The sequence below is a fragment of the Porites lutea genome, chromosome 5 (genome assembly GCF_958299795.1).
Source record: "Porites lutea chromosome 5, jaPorLute2.1, whole genome shotgun sequence".
In the NCBI taxonomy this organism is placed as follows: Eukaryota; Metazoa; Cnidaria; class Anthozoa; order Scleractinia; family Poritidae; genus Porites; species Porites lutea.
Genome location: NC_133205.1, coordinates 8,451,941 through 8,471,014, shown reverse-complemented (window position 1 = coordinate 8,471,014; position 19,074 = coordinate 8,451,941). Strand labels below are relative to the sequence as shown.

The 19,074-nt window shown below is 38.7% G+C and overlaps 1 protein-coding gene across 3 annotated transcripts in view; it reads left to right on the top strand.

Annotated features, from left to right (window-relative positions):
* The window catches only part of LOC140938975 (peptidyl-glycine alpha-amidating monooxygenase A-like), a 32,396-nt gene extending 14,407 nt beyond the window's left edge, over positions 1–17,989 (top strand). The window contains exons 7-20 of one of the 3 annotated variants that reach the window (XM_073388522.1): positions 624–688; positions 1,984–2,067; positions 2,777–2,853; positions 2,965–3,021; positions 5,607–5,659; positions 6,557–6,750; positions 10,273–10,444; positions 11,334–11,447; positions 11,575–11,647; positions 12,429–12,568; positions 12,921–12,979; positions 14,079–14,258; positions 15,077–15,186; positions 15,831–17,989. In XM_073388522.1, the coding sequence (XP_073244623.1) occupies positions 624–688; positions 1,984–2,067; positions 2,777–2,853; positions 2,965–3,021; positions 5,607–5,659; positions 6,557–6,750; positions 10,273–10,444; positions 11,334–11,447; positions 11,575–11,647; positions 12,429–12,568; positions 12,921–12,979; positions 14,079–14,258; positions 15,077–15,186; positions 15,831–15,947 (1,495 nt within the window). In that variant the 3' untranslated portion in view covers positions 15,948–17,989. The remainder of the gene's footprint in view (positions 1–623; positions 689–1,983; positions 2,068–2,776; positions 2,854–2,964; positions 3,022–5,606; positions 5,660–6,556; positions 6,751–10,272; positions 10,445–11,333; positions 11,448–11,574; positions 11,648–12,428; positions 12,569–12,920; positions 12,980–14,078; positions 14,259–15,076; positions 15,187–15,830) is intronic. The other 2 variants (XM_073388521.1, XM_073388523.1) reach the window with 2 other exon arrangements.
* Positions 17,990–19,074: the final 1,085 nt, after the last annotated feature.

Genomic DNA, 19,074 nt, shown 5'->3' with positions numbered 1-19,074 from the left:
ATTTATAGCCTCATTTATTGTTTTGTATGGTTATTTATGTTTCGCTCAATTTGGTGGAGTGTTACCGCTGTTTGAATTTCGATAATTTCATGACACAGCTCCTTTAACTATTTGTTTGCTATACAGTAAACACCCGCATATAAGAACACATGATTTCAGGGTTCGGGCTGATCTAGTTCTTATTTATTGGGTGCTTACTGAGAAATCAGTAAGATGTTCTTAATAATTATGTTCTTAAACTTTGTTTCAGAAATTAACTACACGTAAGATGTTACTAGAGGTTTAGTTAGCATATTTTATTATAAATAAATAAGTAAGTAAGTAAACAAAAATCCTAAAGACACCCAGGCAACTGTTACAGCTTTGTAATTGTCCAGCAGCAGCCATAGTTACATTCATTCATTCAAGCAAATTTTGCTTTCTTACTCTGTCACCCTCTGCGTTATTATATAAGAACCCGTTAAAATTATTTATCCGGCTGAACTGGTTCTTATATAATTATATGGTGATATAAAATGGGCATAATTTCAGCCTCATGTTCTTAATCCATTAATTTTGTTCTTTTTTGTGGGTGTCTGCTATATTGCATGTTATGCATGTTTCTCTTTGTGTTTCTGTCTTAGTCCTCGCCACTTGGCAGCAATTCATCTCTCAGCTTCTGGAGGCTATATTGAAGCAAAAAGAGCAGGTTATTGATTTTTTAAAGACTGCATGTTACTTTACTCTCAGAAATAGCTGGTGGCTATTTTGCTGTCAGTTTACATGTAGAGACAACATACACATTGTATACATTTTAACAAAGAATATTTGAATAGAGTCTACATGTACATGTAAAACATGGTTAAATGGAGCATAAAAATAAAATGCAGCTGAACAGAGCCTGAAGTTAGACTGGAGTTAAACATCAAACAAGACAGTTGACCAAATGTAAGCATTATACAAGACTATTAGACAGATGTACAGTTAAAACATTGTACATTACAGTTGGACAGAGCTTAAAAATTGTACAAGATAGTTGGACAGAGCCTAAGCAATATACAGGGCAGTTGAACTGACTTCAAACATGATGCAAGACGGAAGATGATGATTTTAAGACAGAACTGAAACATTATAAAAGACTGTTTAGATACACAACAGTTGGTGGGCAGAGCTTAAACCTATAGCTACCAGACAGTTTGGATATATAGCACCCATGAACATCAGTCATATGTGACAGCTGGATAGAGCCTATAAACATTGTACAGGGCAGCTGGAAAGAGCTTATACATTATACAAGACAACTGGACAGAGCTTAACATATTTTCAAGTTGAAGTGAGCCAGAAAAGACAACTGCACCTGGATAATTATGTGTACTATCAATACACCCTTTCAAGCTGATATACATTAACAGACTTTTAACATGCAGCAAGCAAATCAGCTTATTACTGATAAATTGCTTTGTGGGTTAAGCTTGTTTATTGTTTATCTTTGTAACATACAAGCAGGGCATAAAATTAAACTTAAAGTATAAGGCTCCATGTACCAACACAAGGCAAGTTATACGCTGGTCTGGCTCATTTCTTTTACCCTCTTTCATATATCTGATTTAAATAATGTTACATGTTTGAAAAACAACATGTTTGTAGCCTGCGCCACAGGCAAAACAAAACTCTGGTTAATCCATCTACAAAACAGCGCCAAAATCCTTGTCCCACCTGTGTACCAGGATTTGAGTACGTGCCGTGATTGGTCTGTTGAAAAAGACATTGATGATTTGCCAATCAGATTAAAAGGAAATGCAAAACACACTTCCCGTAACTTCATTGAGTCCATTGAGGGCCCAGAACAATGATCTTAGCGCTGCTTCACAGACCTTACTAACCAGAAATTATGTGTGTGACTCATGCTACATGTTTGTTGAAAGCCTTTAAAATGTAATTAGTTCTTGGTTTGTGTTGGTATGTTAATAATTAACACTATTTATTACATGTCCTTGTTAATAGCATGGCATTTAGATGTCGGATGTAATTATGGTGGAAGTCCAGTGATGCATCCATTTGCCTTCAGAGTTCATGCACACAAATTAGGTATGTTGAAATAAGATACCTGTTAATTAAATTTAACAAAATACTTACATTCTTATTGCAGTGTACCAAAAATTGAGCTTTGTTGTTATCCTTTAAAGTCACTTTACATTTTAATGAGACAGCTGCATTGAGGCACGTATGCAGCTGTTAAAGAGTGGCTGGACACCGATTCATTACTACCAACCCCTTCTCCAGCCAACTCTTCCATCTCTCACAGTTTACACATTACTGTATATCATTTTTTTTTATTGTAGTCTTACAAAAATGGGTACTTACAGTGCTTACTAACAATAAACAGATTACAGAAAGACAATACTTTGAACGGTGCTTAAAAACTTTAGAATCATGCCAACTGTTATGCAGTGCTCATTGCTTGATACATGTACGCGAAAAAAAAAAAATGAAACTCTGAAAAGATGATAGAAAAGTTCTCATGGTAATTGAGAATTCTTTCTATGTTTTGTACAAGTATGACAACAATAAACAATTAATTTAATATTAACCTGGTCATCAAAACTTTTTTTCAGACTAGCACAGGCTAGCTACAGCTTGCCCATGGGGAAAGTGTTTTTTTGCACCCTGATGGAAAGGTGTCTTACCCCCCTAATTTCCCTTTCTATCCCCCCCCCCCCACAACAACAACAATATTTGGGACAGCATGATAATAAACCTCTCTAATAATAAATTATCACCTTATTGTTTATTTTAGGGACAGTTATATCCGGCTACAAAGTGCGTGATGGGGTTTGGACACTGATTGGCAAAGGAGATCCACAACGACCCCAGGTAAACAATCCTACAGTACTTACAACATTTGAAAATAATTATACTGCTAAATTGTTGATGAATTTATTTGTAGATAACGTTTTTAGCCATCATTTTTTATGATATTCGCAGGCATTTTACCCAGTGAAGTCTGAAAAAGATCTGAGCATCCAAATGGGTGATACAATAGTAAGACACATTTTCTTGTATTTTAATTGTTCCAAATGAATATAAATCTAGTATGGCCAGCTCCCACCTTGTGGTCAACTATGTTTTAAGGACACCCTGCTAATTTGGCAGCAGCTAAGTCCCCAGGAAATATAAGTGTTGACTGAAAAAATATCTACCATTAGTAAAATCCCACTAGTGGTTTATTATTGCCCCCTCAGGGATTTCGCCCAGAGGCGAAATCCCGAGGAGGCACCCTAGTAACTCGCGCGGATATTAAGGATAGTACTTACAGTTCAAATATACAGACGGTATACTAGAAAAAATCTTGATTTGCTCGAACTGGGGCCACGAGGAATTGGTAGGTAATGATGACGTTTCTATTGTTTGCACCCGCAAGTACGAAATGGTTAGGATGACGTAAAGACAGAAAATCCCGAAGGGACCGCTCAGGTAGATTTTGTGACATTTATTGTGCAGTCATACTTCGATACTTTTTTGCGTTATGCAGTGACATTCTGTGGAGCAGTTGTTTTGAAAGTTATGGACCAAAAGACACTCGTTTAGCGCAGGGGAGGTTATAAGGTCTGTTTAACTGTGTATATATAAACACTTGGAGAGTTTGCCAGACACGAGATCACAAATCTTTGATTTATACTGGAAACCTTGCCAGACATTCTTTCTCTCTCTTTGACCGGAATAAGACTCAGCCCCAAACAAGCAAGACGAGTGATCAACGGCTAGCTTATCACTAGCAGATTGATGGACATTTACAGAAATTCGCCGACAATCAATTTCATTCTGTGCTGACTTATTCCCTGCTCACAGATGTCCTTCCGTTATAAATTTTCAAATAAGACTAGAATGCGCTAGCGTGAATCGATCAAACGTCCTTCTAATTTCTAAGGCTTACTTTCCGGCAAATAAAATGAACTGAATGTAAAAAGGGAAAGAGAAATAGCGAAAAATTCAACTTCTAATTAAATCTTTTCTTATGGTTTAGGACAAACTATTCTCGAAACTGAGAATGTTTTGATCAAAGCTGTGTAAATCGAGCTGAAACTGTGCATGGAACCTTGCGTTTCCTGTATTTATCTCACCTATTGTATGGAATATGTGTGAAAATCTTCATTATGAATCGGTATACTTCAAAGAGCTACACAACCAGCAAGAATACTATTGACCGACAACTGATACAGAACGGGGGCAGCTGTAGTGTCAACTATTACTAGTCAATACAGCATTCTGATTGGTTGAGCTATTACTAGGCTATATGTTATATTCCACTAGTAGTGAAAAGCGCCAGCTTTGAAAACCAAAGCAAAGGTGGCTGAATCGTGTTTTGCCAGCTAAAGTTGTTTTGTCTAGATATTTTTGACCAACTAGAGTTGAATTTTACCAAAACAATTATTCCTCTCGCCCTCATTGCCTCTGAGTCAATAGCCCATTCGGCCTTCGGTCTCATATGGGCTATTGACTCAGACGCCATTTGGGCTCGAGGAATAATTGTTAATTATTCTCATTACACTCTTTTCAGCCCTGCTACCATTACAAAATTTGTTATTGTTCAAACAGTTGCTATAATAATATTAGTATAGTCTTATTATTGTAGACAGCGTGCAAAGAAAGTACCGGTAGTGTCCGATAGCCCGGGGCTAGTGGATTTTGCTATTGGGCTAGTGAATTCTGTTATTAACTTGCCCGACAGGCAAGTGAATTTTTTTGAGGAATTCAAATTACAGAAGAACTGTGAAATCAATCTGCTCGTCAAAACGTTTTTGGGGCTAGTTGAAATGATATTTGGGCTAGTAAATGTTAGCTTCAGCTTGCCCGAATGGCAAGCTGTAAAAATGACTTTCTTTGCACCCTGTATAGAGATCTGAAAGTGCCACATTGTTTGCTATTACCAGGTTCAAGGCACAACAAAATTTTTACTCAAAATGTTGTTCTTCTATGGTAACCAAAGCTTAGAGAACATTTCTTTTTGCACATTTACCAAATTATACAAGTGTAAGTAGGTGCAGTATGATCGTCCGGGTGATCGGAGAGTGTGACTGACAATCACCCGGACAATCATGTTCCGCCTACTTCTGAAATGACTCCTGGGTTCAAACCTTTCACAGTTATACATAAGTGTTTTAGTGAGTGAGGTGAAAGCAACACAGGTGGACAAAGCTACATGCTTGTAAGTCGATTTAAATGTTCTTGAAACATAGCCAGTCTCAACGTCTTAATGATGCTGACAGTTTCAATAACTGTCAGCCATCTTTATCAAAACTTGAAAAACATTAAAAGTGTCAGAAGCCTTAAATAGGATTCTGAAGGTGTCATCAAAACTATCAGCATCATTAAGACATTAAGACTGGCTATGTTTTAAGAACATTTAAATCGACTTATTAACTTTACTAGCCTGATGAATTTCTTCAAGAAGCTACATGCTTGTGTTTTTAATGGTAATATTGGTACGGACAATGGGTAGTAGTCAAAGAATTTTCTATGACCTTTACAAAACTCTAGGAATACTTTGTTGTTTTCTGACAAATACGTGTTGAGCTCTGAAGAAATATCTTTGAACTGTAGTTTATGAAACATTTTTATGATTATAGGCTGCACGATGTACCTACAATTCAACACAGAAGAATGAAATCACATATATTGGGTATGTTTTTAGTACTATCTGAAGAACAATTCAGAATCTGACTGATTATAAAAAAAAAAGGTATTGTGATACAGCTGTGCACACTTCTTTAATTTGTTTTGTAAAATCTATTTTAGGCTGAGATTGAGCAAATGCCTAAAACAATGGTTACAAGTAAAAGCAAACCTTTCCTCTAAAAATATGAAGTTGCACAAAGGCCAAAAAAAACATGTCCTATCCTTGCCTTTGGGGGAGGGGAGGTACAGGAGTAAGGGAAAGTCAGAGTGCAGGTCAAAACAATACAATGTATCACGAGTCTTGTCACTATCAAAATAATAATTATTGTTTTGCATGAAGGTGGAAGAGAAACTATATCTGTACTCATAACCTGAAGAATGTGACCTGTAAACTTTTAGCATGCTCATGTTGTAAAAAACTTCAGGTTAAAATGCTTTTATCTGTTTTGTCTTCTAACCTTAATTATTCATGACTTTTAATAATCATGAATGATAATCATAATTGTGAATTATCCATGAATATGACGCAGGGCGTGAATAGAGATCTTTGACTTGGGCACTATGTGCCATTGGGTGTGGAAAGGACTAATTATGATGATGATGATGATGACTAATAGTGATCTCACAAAGGACACCCACATGTAATAAGTTAGGTTTCTTGGAAACTGACCACCTACCCCTCCCCTAAATCAGCATTTTGCCCTAAGCAAGAAGTGAGTGTTAATGTTGACTTAGGGGAGGGGTACAGTGTAATTTAGGCAACAATAATTATTGTCAAGAGCACTTCTATTTTTGTGAGGATTACTTTAACTACAGCCATTTGCTCATCCTTCATACAATCTACATGTACTATGCAGTAGCCTGTTTATATCGATGGTCAATAGATTTTATTTTCTTTCAGAGCAACAATGGCAGATGAAATGTGTAATTTCTACATGATGTATTGGTATGACCCCAAAGAGAATGACATGGAAGGGAGCCCTGAGGAACGGTGTGGTTATGTCAATGAGAGGGGGCTCCAATTCCCAAATGACTCTGATGTTCGCCTTCCAGGGAGTGGGGAAAAAATGGAGCTGAAGCGAGACTTTGTAGAAGGTAGGCACTCAGAAATGCACTGATTACTTTTAGACATCGGTCTTTCCTCTTCTTTTCTTAAGATTCTGCTTTTCCTTGCTGTCGCTTTCATTTGAGACTGTTCAATCTTCTGATCTGACAAACTGCTGAATGTATAGCATCTCAAACGTTCCAGAAATGTGATGCAAAATTGTGCGCAGTGTTGAATGCCATTGGTGAATTCTGTTTGTGTTACTTTTTCCTCCCCAAAAAACTATTGTGTTACAAAATTAGGGTGAAATTCTATTTACCAAATTGTACAACATGGCCATGCAATCTCTGTCTGTCACAAAATCTGAGTAAACAAAATATTTTTTTGGTGTGAGTTACTTCCAGTTGTTCTTCCTTTTAAGTTTGCTGAAAAATGACATACTCTATTTGAATATTTATGTATGAGACAAAAAGACATTTCGGTGGTGAGGAACAAGATATGGATGTATACTGTATTTGAGAATGTCTGCACATTCACAATGCTTCAATGTGGAGCTAAGGAAAAAATTAGCAACACCACTGTGCATATTGATGCATTGTTCATCCTGTCTATTATTCCAGTCTGACTTTAAAATTTTTTTGGTCTTTGATCGCAGGCTCAGATGAAAGTGATCGCAAGTGAAAGGCGCGCGCGGCTGAAGAACTGACTATGGAATTAATGATAATTTAGTAATTTAGTACCTAAGACTCTTAAGTTAAAAATATATATTTATATTTTTTGAAGAAGTCATTGTAAGGAGTAATGTTATTTTCACCCTAATCTTTAAAATTGTCTTTTATGATGATTTTTTAAAGGATTGGACACTAAAGAAAGTGTTTTCGACACTAATTTGCACTGCAAATTTAATGTGTATGCTTTCTTTTTGAGAGCATTTTGTTCTCGGTTACCTTGTTTTACTGACTTTGCACAGAAGCTAAAATGGGAATCCAATATAAATTGTTTTCCAGAAGTAAAGATGTTATTTAAACTTATTAAAGCTTAAATGTTGAAATTTGTCAGTGGAAACTGTTTGCACTTTTTAGGAATAAATAAAATTTCTTTGCATTGATTCCTAGTCAACATATTTTTATTAGAGCACAACACAAAACAATTAGCTACACTTTCTCCCAATTAACCGCGTTTACGGTGGATGAATTTTAATTGTTTTCCGGAGTAGAAATATCGTGCACTTTGTGAAGTTCAATGGCGACAAATGCTTGCCATTTTTCAGAGTATATTTTGAGGAAATAATTTTCGACTAACCTGAAGGCGAATGTACACTAGAGATAAACTTTGTCCGATGTCATAATAATACTGTCACAGGCCAGAGATTTTTGATAGCTTACAAAATGCAACTGAATTGTAAGCACGTCTTCTCTCGTTTCCAGAGGCTGCGATCCTCTTGGTCAGCACCAAATATCACAAACGTCCGTTGCCCGTTCCACTGGACAAGGGCAACGAAGGCTGTGAGGACGAGCTTGAGACTCAGTTCTTGTAAATCACCCTCATTCCCAGTCTTCCTCGGCGAGTTCGGATGTGACGTCAACTTAATACGTCAGCCATAAACCTTGACGGGTCGTGCTCGATATTCCTAACGATATTCCAAGCTTCGTTCGCCCACTCGCATAACGCGAATTGGCCTTGGGACAAAGCTGGAAGACAATAAATGAGACGCTTCTTCCGTAATGTGACACAGGATCGCTCCGGTGGCAGCGAATTATCCTAGACTAAGAGTTGTCCCTCATTAGACTTTCCTCAGGGTTAAAAGAGCAAGCTAAATACGTGAGCGCGCGTGGGCTTGCGTGAATCAGCTATCCCTAAAGAAAATAGGGGGAATCACTCGTAGTTGAGGATCATCCTGTCCTGTCCCAACACTCCTGCCAACACTAGGCCATTCTGCTTAATTTCCTGTACTTAAAGAGATCAATTCTTTGCTCTCCCTTCTCTAAAACCATAGTCCACTAATAAATGCTGCACCATGGCTAGTCATACCTCTTCTGTACCTATGTGTCAACGTTAGTTCTTGAGTGAAGGCGATTGCAAGTATTTTTCGTGTCTAAGGGGAATAGGCATGGTGACGAGCGATTGGGTTGAAGGGGTTGTGAAGAAATTGTAAATGCAAATTGGCCATTTTGAGTTTCCACGAACGACTGGGTCTGTGTGGTGGCGAATTGGATCATGGGACTGATTTTGAGGGACGAATTTGGACCCATTTTCCAACGCAACTTAGTAATAGCCAATGAAAGAAGCAATAGTGTGCCAAAAACAGCCCCATTGTGCAGTTCTGCTCGACACCTACCCAGTGCGCGAGCAACCTCAAAATATCCAAGGATTAGTGAAGTTGAAGGCGAGTTGTTGTGCGGGGTTGTTATTTTGGTCCCTTTAGTCTTTGCATCCTTTCTCGACTAATACTCTGGCTAATGTTTTTCCTTCTTTTCTACAAAACTGTCAAACGTGCCTTTGCGATTGGCATAGTGGACCTCGTACGTATTCTCTGTAGCCCAAAGCGTAACGGAACTAATCCGCAATCGACTCTAAAGCGCGGGAAGACAACAAAAATGTAAAATAACACAAAATTATACTTAAAACAATCCAAGGGAAGGTAAATACGTTGGTGGATTATCCTCGATTAGCCCATGATGTTAATTGGTTATCGCGGTTGGCATACTGCTGAGGGTAGGGTAAACCTGTCATGGACTGGCATCCCCTCTCGGGGGAGAAACCGGGATAAGCTCCCTGGGAACGAGGTTGCGTCATCCTCTTCTATCGACACAGGGTTCGCACAGTCTTGAAAAGTCCTTAAATTTCTGTGCAAGTCCTTGAATTTTCTTGAACTTGGAATGTTGTGGCCTAGAAGTGTTTCCAGGGCTTTTTGGTTGTCCAAGACAATATAAGTCATAGCACAGAGAAGTTAATGGTGATTTGCATAAAGCGTTTTTTTGTTTTACGTAAGAATTAATTATCAATTTAAGACACGTGAAATGAAAAATGTAGAGACGTTGGTGAAGTAAACAATTCAAGTCTTAAACTCCTGTTAGAATGGACTAGGATTGTGCATTTTTGTGCAATCTGTGACTTAAATTCCTCATAGGTGGTCCTTGAAAACAAATGTAATGTAGTCCTTGAAGGTCCTTAAAAAATGGTTGCAATTTTTTGTATGAACCCTGCGACAACACTGACAACGATAATCTTGTACCGTTCCTCCTTTCTGCACCGAATCAGTATCGCTAACGATTTTTAATCCTCCCCTCATCTCAAAATTAGCCTTAAAAAAGGCATAAAAGCTAATCGGGGGTGGGGAGGAAGGAAGTGACACCGTCGTAAAAGGGGAGGCTTAGGCTCCCCTGCTACCCCTCCCCTACACCTGCGACGTAAGCTAGTGACAATGAAAATGCCCAGGCTCACCATAAGTGCAAAATGTACTTATAAATTTGTTGCTTACATATGCTACCAGAATAAGCCAGCGTTTTTGCCCCCCATCCCCGTCACAAAGTGTGTCTGCATTTTTCAAAGTCGTCTGTGTGCTATTTTAGGATGTGAGCCATCCTGCGATGATGAAGAGTCCGTATTCCTTGATGAAGACACGGCGGAGTGGCCTGGAAATAATCCAGCAAATGTGAAGCTTGGTCAGGTTACCGCAGTTGACACTGATGCGGACGGGAATGTTGTTATATTTCATCGAGGATCCAGGAGATGGCAGGCCGAGTGAGTAGAAAAACTAGTCGCTATTGAATGACCTTTCCACTCCCGGGAATGATTACAGATATTTATATATATAATAAACACATTTAGCCAAAGCTAAAAGCGAAGCTCTCGAAGGATGCTTTGGGAAATGTCCTCCTCAATTAATTATACTTTGGCCGTAAGCAGAGAGCAAACTGAATTCTACCTTAAAAAATTGACCTGCACCCGTGATCAACTGACAACTGGTCAGTGGATAACTTTGAAAATTGCATCACTTCCATGAGTTGTATACCTGAGCCCGCGATTCAGTCCTGTGACACTTGTCAGCGAAGCTTTTATGACAGCTGCCTTCTCTTCTCCCCTCATTCAATAAGACAAAAGGAGACTCTGCTCGCAGGATGCCTTAAATAATGAAAAACAAATGATGAAGTCTTTATTGAAAATAACACCTACACACATATGTGTGAGTTAACAATAATAGCAGAATTAAATATACTGAAACATAAGATGTAATTTGAAAATCTAAATACAATTAAAAAGACATCTGTTGACAAAACATAGCTTGAACCTTTCAGTCCTAACAAGCGGCAAAACGTTATCGTGGCCCCTCTCTCGTAGTTTCCGCCTACGCTTCATAGGAGAAGATCATTTAAATAACACCGCGCGAAAGTACTGATTTATTCAAAAGAGTTTTCATTTTTCACAAAATTCAGCTGGTCAAAAGTCAGGCCTTTATTTTCGGCCTTTATAATAAAACAGAAACCAGCAAACATCAGAAAACTAACACAACAACTAGCAAATAAACGGAGGAGCAAATAAAAAGTCAAACGAACACTAAAGGTTTGCTATAATACTCTGAACGAAAGCATAATTTAATAAAATGTCTGTGTATGTGTGTGTTTGTTGTCAGTTCTTTTAATGATCGTGATGTATTCAACCATCAAGATCAGCCAATTCCCGGAGCCACTGTACTGAAGCTGGATCCAAAAACTGGAGAAGTTAAAAAAAGCTGGGGAGAGAATATGTAAGTATATCCCATATTGAATCAAAAAAGAAAGAAAATGGAAAATGTGGCGAGAAATAACAGTACTGCATGACAGTGCAGTTTCAAGAAAATAAAAATCACGTGATGCTGTTTTTTTCGTACCCAGGTTCTTTATGCCTCACGGGCTTACCATCGATCACGAGGGTAACACGTGGTTAACAGATGTAGCATTGCATCAGGTCTGTGTTTCTTTTTACTCGTTGGTTTTTGTAGGACAAAGTGAAGTCCTGAAAGTTGCATATTAGTTTGCTTGGTCCTAATTTTTTTTCTGTTTCTCTCTCTTGTTAGTCAACAATTAGAAAGCGAACTAGAGATTTCGAATGGCACATAATTAGCGAGTGGAGAGACCCGCTTTTCGCTTGTAGTTACTTTAGTCTCCGTGTGTTACGCTAATATATATAGTACAGTGGAACCCACCGTTAGACCATAAATCCTGGTTCGTGCGTAATAAGGAGATGGTAGTGTAAACGGGGTGGTCGTTTGGCGGGGTTCCACTGTCCAACGATTTTGCAAACGGAACTATTTGCACTCTAAGAAGACACTCTTGGATACTAGGAAACATTTTTCAATCTAGTAAAAACATCCATGCTTAGTGAATGCAAATTTTGTTTACAAAGAATTACTCTGCATTATTCTTATGTTTACAAACACTGCTGCAAATGGGAATATATATTAAATCATATCTTAAAGTCGGAACTGCATTATTGATAGAAACCTAGCTAGAGTTAGCCTTTCTGTGTGTTTCATCATGACCAAGCCTTGCTTTGGAATTGTCTTACGAAATTACAACGATTGGTGAATTCCCTTTGTATTTTAAGTTGAGAGGAATAATCTCCAACAGAAAGAGGAAAATGCAAAGAATTTGTCCACAGACGGCGATTGGTGATCAAATCTGCAAATGCATATGGACAACCGATATTTCATTTTAAACAAGGGAGATATTTTTTTTGTTGGTAACAGGTTTTCAAGGTCTCCCCTGGAGAAACCAAACCATCCCTAACTCTCGGAGTCAGGTTTGAACCAGGGAAAGACGCGGATCATTTTTGTAAACCTACGGATGTTGCTGTTGATTCCAAAGGAGTCTTCTATGTTTCTGACGGGTAAATTGTTATTTTTGTTCCTTTTTTAAATTTAGCTTTTTGAAAACAAACGGACGAGATCGAGAGACATTTCACTATTTCCCAATCTCAACCCCAGGGTCTTCTCGTTTTCCAATATAGCGGCGGCAGTGAAAACGAGAAGACCCTGGGGATGAGGTTGCCTATTTCCTTTGTGGCCCGCGGAGAAGGACCTGCACGCAGGTTAGATCGAGATTCGGCGAGAATCCAAGTGTCTCTCTCGTTTAGATCTCCGTCTGCTTAAATTTTCCTTATAATTTATGCATCACTATTTTTTTTCTTCCCTTCCGTCTCGTTTTCCCCAGTTTTTACTTCTCCTCTTTCTTTCCTGTAGTTACTGTAATAGTCGGGTAATGAAGTTTTCACCAGACGGCAAAGAAAGCATACAAATGGGTAGGTTAAAAACTTTTTAAAATAGCGTTTAATGTTTGGATTGTCTTCACTTTGGACGGGGGTAGGGAGGGTGGTGATGGCCATTGTTGCCCAGCAATGAAATTACTTTCTTGGGCCAGGCTCCTATCCCGAGGGTTGGTACTCTCTTCAAAGTCCCAATTTTCGAAAGTCTAGCTTACTTGCTCTCTGGCCCTTATTGCTGGTTTTCAGTGTCACGCCATTCAAAATAGATCAAAATCAAAATCAAAATCTGGGAATTGAAAGGAGGTAAATATGCAAAGACCCTCGCCAAGATTCAGGTCAGCGGAATATTTCGAAGAAACGTTTTACCCAAATTTATAGAGATTTGTATGGAGACGCCATGCTGGTGCTCACCCGATGAGCTCCAACATGACGGACGGAAACCAACAGAAACATCTGTTACCGAGTTTTGCTACAAAAGCGTGAATTTATTCTTCGAAGAACTCATAAACATTAAAGCAATACTTTTTCTAATACATGAACTGTTTAGATAGGTAAATTCCCTGAAATAAGTCTTTTTTTTAACCTACAAGACAGCTCCCTTAGCCATCATATAAATGCCGCGTCACGCAAAACTTAGAAATTAAAGCGTACTCTATCACAAAACCAAGAACCCATTTGAAGCGAAAATTTTATGAAAATGAGTTTTCAGCTACTCTAATACATCATGAAAGTAAAATCTCGGTAGGGTCGATAGTTTCGTAGTATTAATTTTAGTGACGTCATGTGAAAACCAGCAATATGTATAGTCTTATAAAATTTCATCAAGCAAATCAAATCAATCGTGCAGGCAATATCCTGCTTATAATTAGGACAGACTCGCACGAAATTACATATTCTGTTTAGGACAGACTTGCGCAAAACTATATAGCCGGTTTAAGACAGAGAGGTAAAAAACCATACCCTGTCCAGCGGCACATTCTCTTATAGGCCGTATCACGGAATTCCTCCCCCCCCCCCCCCCCCCCACCTTGATAGAACTGATCATCCCTGCCATATCATTAATCAAGAGCTGTGTTAATTTATTACTCTGTTATCAATGATGATGCATTTTTCTGCGCTTTGTTTTTTTTTTAAGCATCAAACGCCTTCCGGATTCCCCACAGTCTTTCTTTGGACGAGGCAAACGGACGGCTTTATGTCGCTGATCGGGAGAACAGTCGAGTTCTGGCACTTGACGCCGGAAGTGGTAGTCTTTTACGTGAAGTAAAAGACTTCGGAGAGCGAGTTTTCGCAGTGCATTATCACGCCAAACGTGGTATGTTAGAATTATATTAGAATGCCATTACCTGGAGCGTGCAGCTTCTTTACTATGCCTGCGTATCGTGTTTTCACGGTTTATTTTGAGACACGTTTTTTGGATTACTGCTTGCCAAAGTGTGCTGCTTGATTGCTTGATATGCGGCTAGTGTGAAGGGCGGCAAAATTTACATCTGGTGTAAAACGCGCGAAAGCGTTCAACTGATGTCAGGCGCGGGAAAGCTCGTTTACCATTTACAAAAAGACTCCGGAAAATATGGTTTGAAAGAAAATGAAACACGACTTTTTGGTCGTTCCAGCGGAAAATTTCCGGCAGCAACGCAACATCTGGAAAGGCAGTCCTGTTTTACTGGACGAATTGTTCTAAACGAAAATTCTTGTTCCATTTCTTCAAAGCCATAGTGAGATTTTCTCAGTAGTAAGCAGTGCGCACACGTGAACCAGCGTCATTTTGGCGGGAAACCGTGATAGCCGTCGTCATCCTACTACGGTGAGACTAGATTCAGGCCCTCGCGGCCTTTTTCCGTAAAATTGAACTGATTTGTACAAACGGTAAACGCGTTTCCAGACGAAATTTACCAGTCCTGAATTTTCGTTACCGTTAGCCCAAACGGTGAACCGAATGGTTTGCCCATGTAAATGGTAAACGACCAAAATCTCTACCGATTCCGAAGTTTAGAGCAGCGTTCAAAACGTTCATTTCCAGTCCTTTGATATTTTTTAGATATCGTTACCAAGCCAGTTGAAACTTTGTTCGCCTTCAATAAAATGTGTACTGTGGTGTGTTTAATTTCAAAATGTACGATTATTCTTTAGGTGGAGTGCTTCATGTGGTAAATGGCCCGCTGTCATACTACTCTAGAGCCCAGGGCTTCACATTCAGTCTGAAGAGTGACTCTGTGGTACAGAAATGGAGCCCAGCTTTGGTAAGAATTCATTAAACAGGTTATAATCACAGAGTAGCCCTGATGGATACAATGGGTACTATCTTGAGAAATTCTTGCCGGTGAGGGTTTCAATTCTTTTTTCCTTGCGAGAATTCTGGCTATAAATTGATTTGTAACACCGACAAGGTACTTCTTCAAGTGAATCAGTCAGGAAGGAAAGCAAAAAGGTACCATTTTTAACAGACCGTGCAGCCGGAAACAACTTAAAATCGTTGGTTTTGCACACAGTGATAGACGTAACTGGTCGGTCCATTATACTCCTTTCAGTAACTTCTAACTTTATTGTTGCAAAGACATCTCTTTAGTTTTGTCCATATTTCGTGACAGTTTTCCTTGTAAACTGGTTCCAACTTCTTGTGCGACATTCTTACTTTTGCTTGATTTTGTGTCATTGATCAGCAAAAAGTAAGTGACCGCAGCAATCCCCTTGGCACTAGTCGTTAATTTTTTAAATCTTAGAATTCAATTGCTAGTTTTAAAGTGTGGAAAACAGATTTAGTCTAGATCCTCCTTTAAAAAGTAAAAACGATTTTAAAGTACATTTTGGAATAAAATATGCTTTTTTTCTTTTTTTTAAATTTAATCTTTTATGATCTTTTCACGACTATTTCTTTCTTCTTCAGGGTTTTTCAGAGCCTCACGATGTGACGTCAGATTCCCATGGTGCTTCAGTGTTTGTCGCTGATATAGGAAGTAACACAGTCTGGAAGTTTAAGAGACGAGTTCAAAAGATAGTTTAAATGTGTTTATCATCTAAATTTATTTTGATTAATTTATTGCTAAAACAGATTCTTTTCATCAACTTATTCATATAAAAAGACAATTATAATGCACACAACAGTTAAATGTTAATTATGCTTGTCAATGATCGTCAATGACCAAATGTGGTATTTAGAAATGAACAGTCCACTTTCCAATTAAAAATTACCGCTGAATACAAACTTTGACGTCACATTCATACAGATTAGTCTCGACATAAAGTAAAATATTCACAAATTCCGACAAGTAAGTGTTTGAAATTTGAAAATACACGATAGACAGAGTAATAAACAGGTCTTCTTCTCGTTGGAATTTGTAAATATTTTCACCTCAGATGGAGGCTAAGCTTGTAAAAAATGCGTCTTCTATTCTTTTATCCACGGCTTATAGCGAACTCGAAATTGGACTACTAAACTCGACGGTGCAATGTAACAATAATGTAATAATGTAACAAAAATTTGTGACCACACGTGAAATTCAAAACGTTGCTAACAGCGAGCCGTTGAAACGGCTGGACAAGCGGCGTTTAAAAAGCCTGCTGATAACCGCTAAAAGGCCTGAACAAATGAATTCCTTATTTTTATTTTATCGGGAAAATAGCTACAATTGTAATTCATTTTGTTCTAATATATGTTTCCAACTTTACTTATGTGTCGGAAAGAGGACTGAAAAAAAACGAAACAAAGCACTTAATATGTTTTAAGTTAAATTTCAGTAATAATATATTTTTTTGTTTCGAACGTACATGCTTTCTTTCTCACAGAGACAGAAAGCAAAATATATTCCTGAATATAAAGGTATTAAATGTACAAGACTCCTAATAACGATCATGAATACAATGTGGTTGATAATCTAAGATTTAATACGTAATGTAACTTAACGTGACGCGACCAATTATTTTTGTTGGCATACCTTCCAAATCCTGACCTTAGATTTTTTGAAACCTCGCAGAACCGAAGGCAAGAACCCAAAGTATACGTAGCGTAGAGCGTTTTTAGAGAAACCGCGAACAAGGGCTGAATTTCCATTCATTCAAAGCTCAATCGATGTGTAATCCTTGTGTTATAATGGAATTTCAATGAAGACCAAGCTGATTACATATAAGTGGTTTAAAGGTAAAAGGTATTACTACAAAAATATTGGTTCGAGTCACGTTATTAAAACAGAGGGCCATACCATTGTATGGTTAATGAAAGTACTAGCTAGATCTGTGTATTTCTAATCAGCGATAAGCTTTTTCGGTTTTCTTCGCGGATAGCAAGCCCTGACAGGACCTCTGCAAGGCACGGGCTAGCACTAATTCAGCTGATTTAGCAAATGAACGGGAACGACAGTTGACAACGGCGCGCGCAAATCGAACAACTGGGTTGACCAATGGTGGAACGGCAAACTGGGTACCGGAAGTCGAGTTTAGTCCTTACTCCGCGCTTCCCCGTCGTCAAATGACGTTCCCGTTCTGTTGCTAAATCAGGCTAATATACCAAAGGTGTATCAGTAAAACCCCGAAAAACGAACCCCTACACGGTCGAACTTCAGGATCAATTTAGGTTTCTGGGAAACTGCCCACCTTACCCCTCCCCTAAGCCAACATTTTGCCCTAAGTGAGAAGTAAGTGATAATGTTGACTTAAGGGAGGGGTGGGTGGTCAGTTTCCTAGAATCCTAAATATTAGACGACCACCCAAAATGGGAGGAGTCAGTGGTCGCTTACGATAATCGAACCCTCTCTAGAAGGGGTACGGTCAAAATGGCTGGTTATTGGCCTTTTTTTGCTTTGTATTGTTCTTCCATTTTTATCGCCTTCAACTTCGTGTTGGTCCACGAAAAGCGCACAAGTGCACTTGGCCAATATTCAGCCACCTTGACCTCACGCGTGGGGAAAAACTCATATATACAATGACTAGTAATTAAGTTTCTTGATTACTACTTGTTGCAAATCTTTACATTTGCTTTAACTGTCACGTGCATGGCACCAAATACTTTCGTCAATGATAAATAAACTAACAAGTATGCAGAAAACATTGCCATTGGAGTCTGCTTAATTATTCCCATGGCGTTTGTTTAAAGTTTTAATGAAACCTGGTTGTGATTTAGTTTCAGTTTAGTTACAGTCGAACCTCCACTAACAGCCACCTCTCTACAACAGCCACTTTTTTTGGCGAACAGTCCATACATTGACTCTTGTTTAAACCTCTCTACAACAGCCATTTTCTTCTTTCCTCGAAGTGGCCGTTGTGGAGAGGTTTGACTGTGCACTAAAACCTTAAAAGTCACGTTATGATCTGCGGTAGAATCTTTGCCATTACGACATATCTTGAGGAACAAAATCTGTTCCACGAATCAAACCCCCACTCCCCCCCCCCCCCCTCCCCCCTTCCCAATGTTGGTTGTTACCACATGTAACTTGACCAGCGGTGCAGCACTAGCGGAGGAAGAAAGGTTTTCCCAGCGGTCGGGGACACTGAGCGACTCTGTTGTACCCATGCAGCGGCGTTCTTACAGAGCAGTTTATTTTTAGATCGATTTTCCCGCGAATTTTGTGTATCATAAAAGTCTTCCAGATCAGGCAGCAAAAATTGTAGACTAGAAAATAGTATTTATGATGTTTTAGTAGCATCTACTCATCATTGTACTATACATGTACTAAATATGGATACGCACACATATGGGAAGGTACTTCCATTTTCGTGGTAAAAAAAAAACACTCCAAAATTATTCTAAAACCAAACTGATCTGTGTAAACGCATGGGTTAAAAATGGGAGTTATGGACACCTGGGGTAATTGCCATTTACATGGAAAAGCCGAAAATCCCGGATGGAAAATCAAATGGTACCAGGAGCCGAGTAATCGGCTCCTGATGGTACGCCCTGTAATAAAGAAGATCCGTCACAAAGGCTTAAAAAGCAACCGGTTTATTCATGGCTGCCGAACACTCAGTCACAACATTCTTTGCTCCCGCTCTCACTTTTAACTAACCCAGATCTAAGTAATAGTAAACCGCTGTTTACACGCCCCATTCCGTTTGGGAAGCTTCAGGAAATACCGTAAAATTCCGAAAATAAGCCCAGGGGCTTATATTTTTCAAAGGCCCTTTTTGAGGGGCTTATG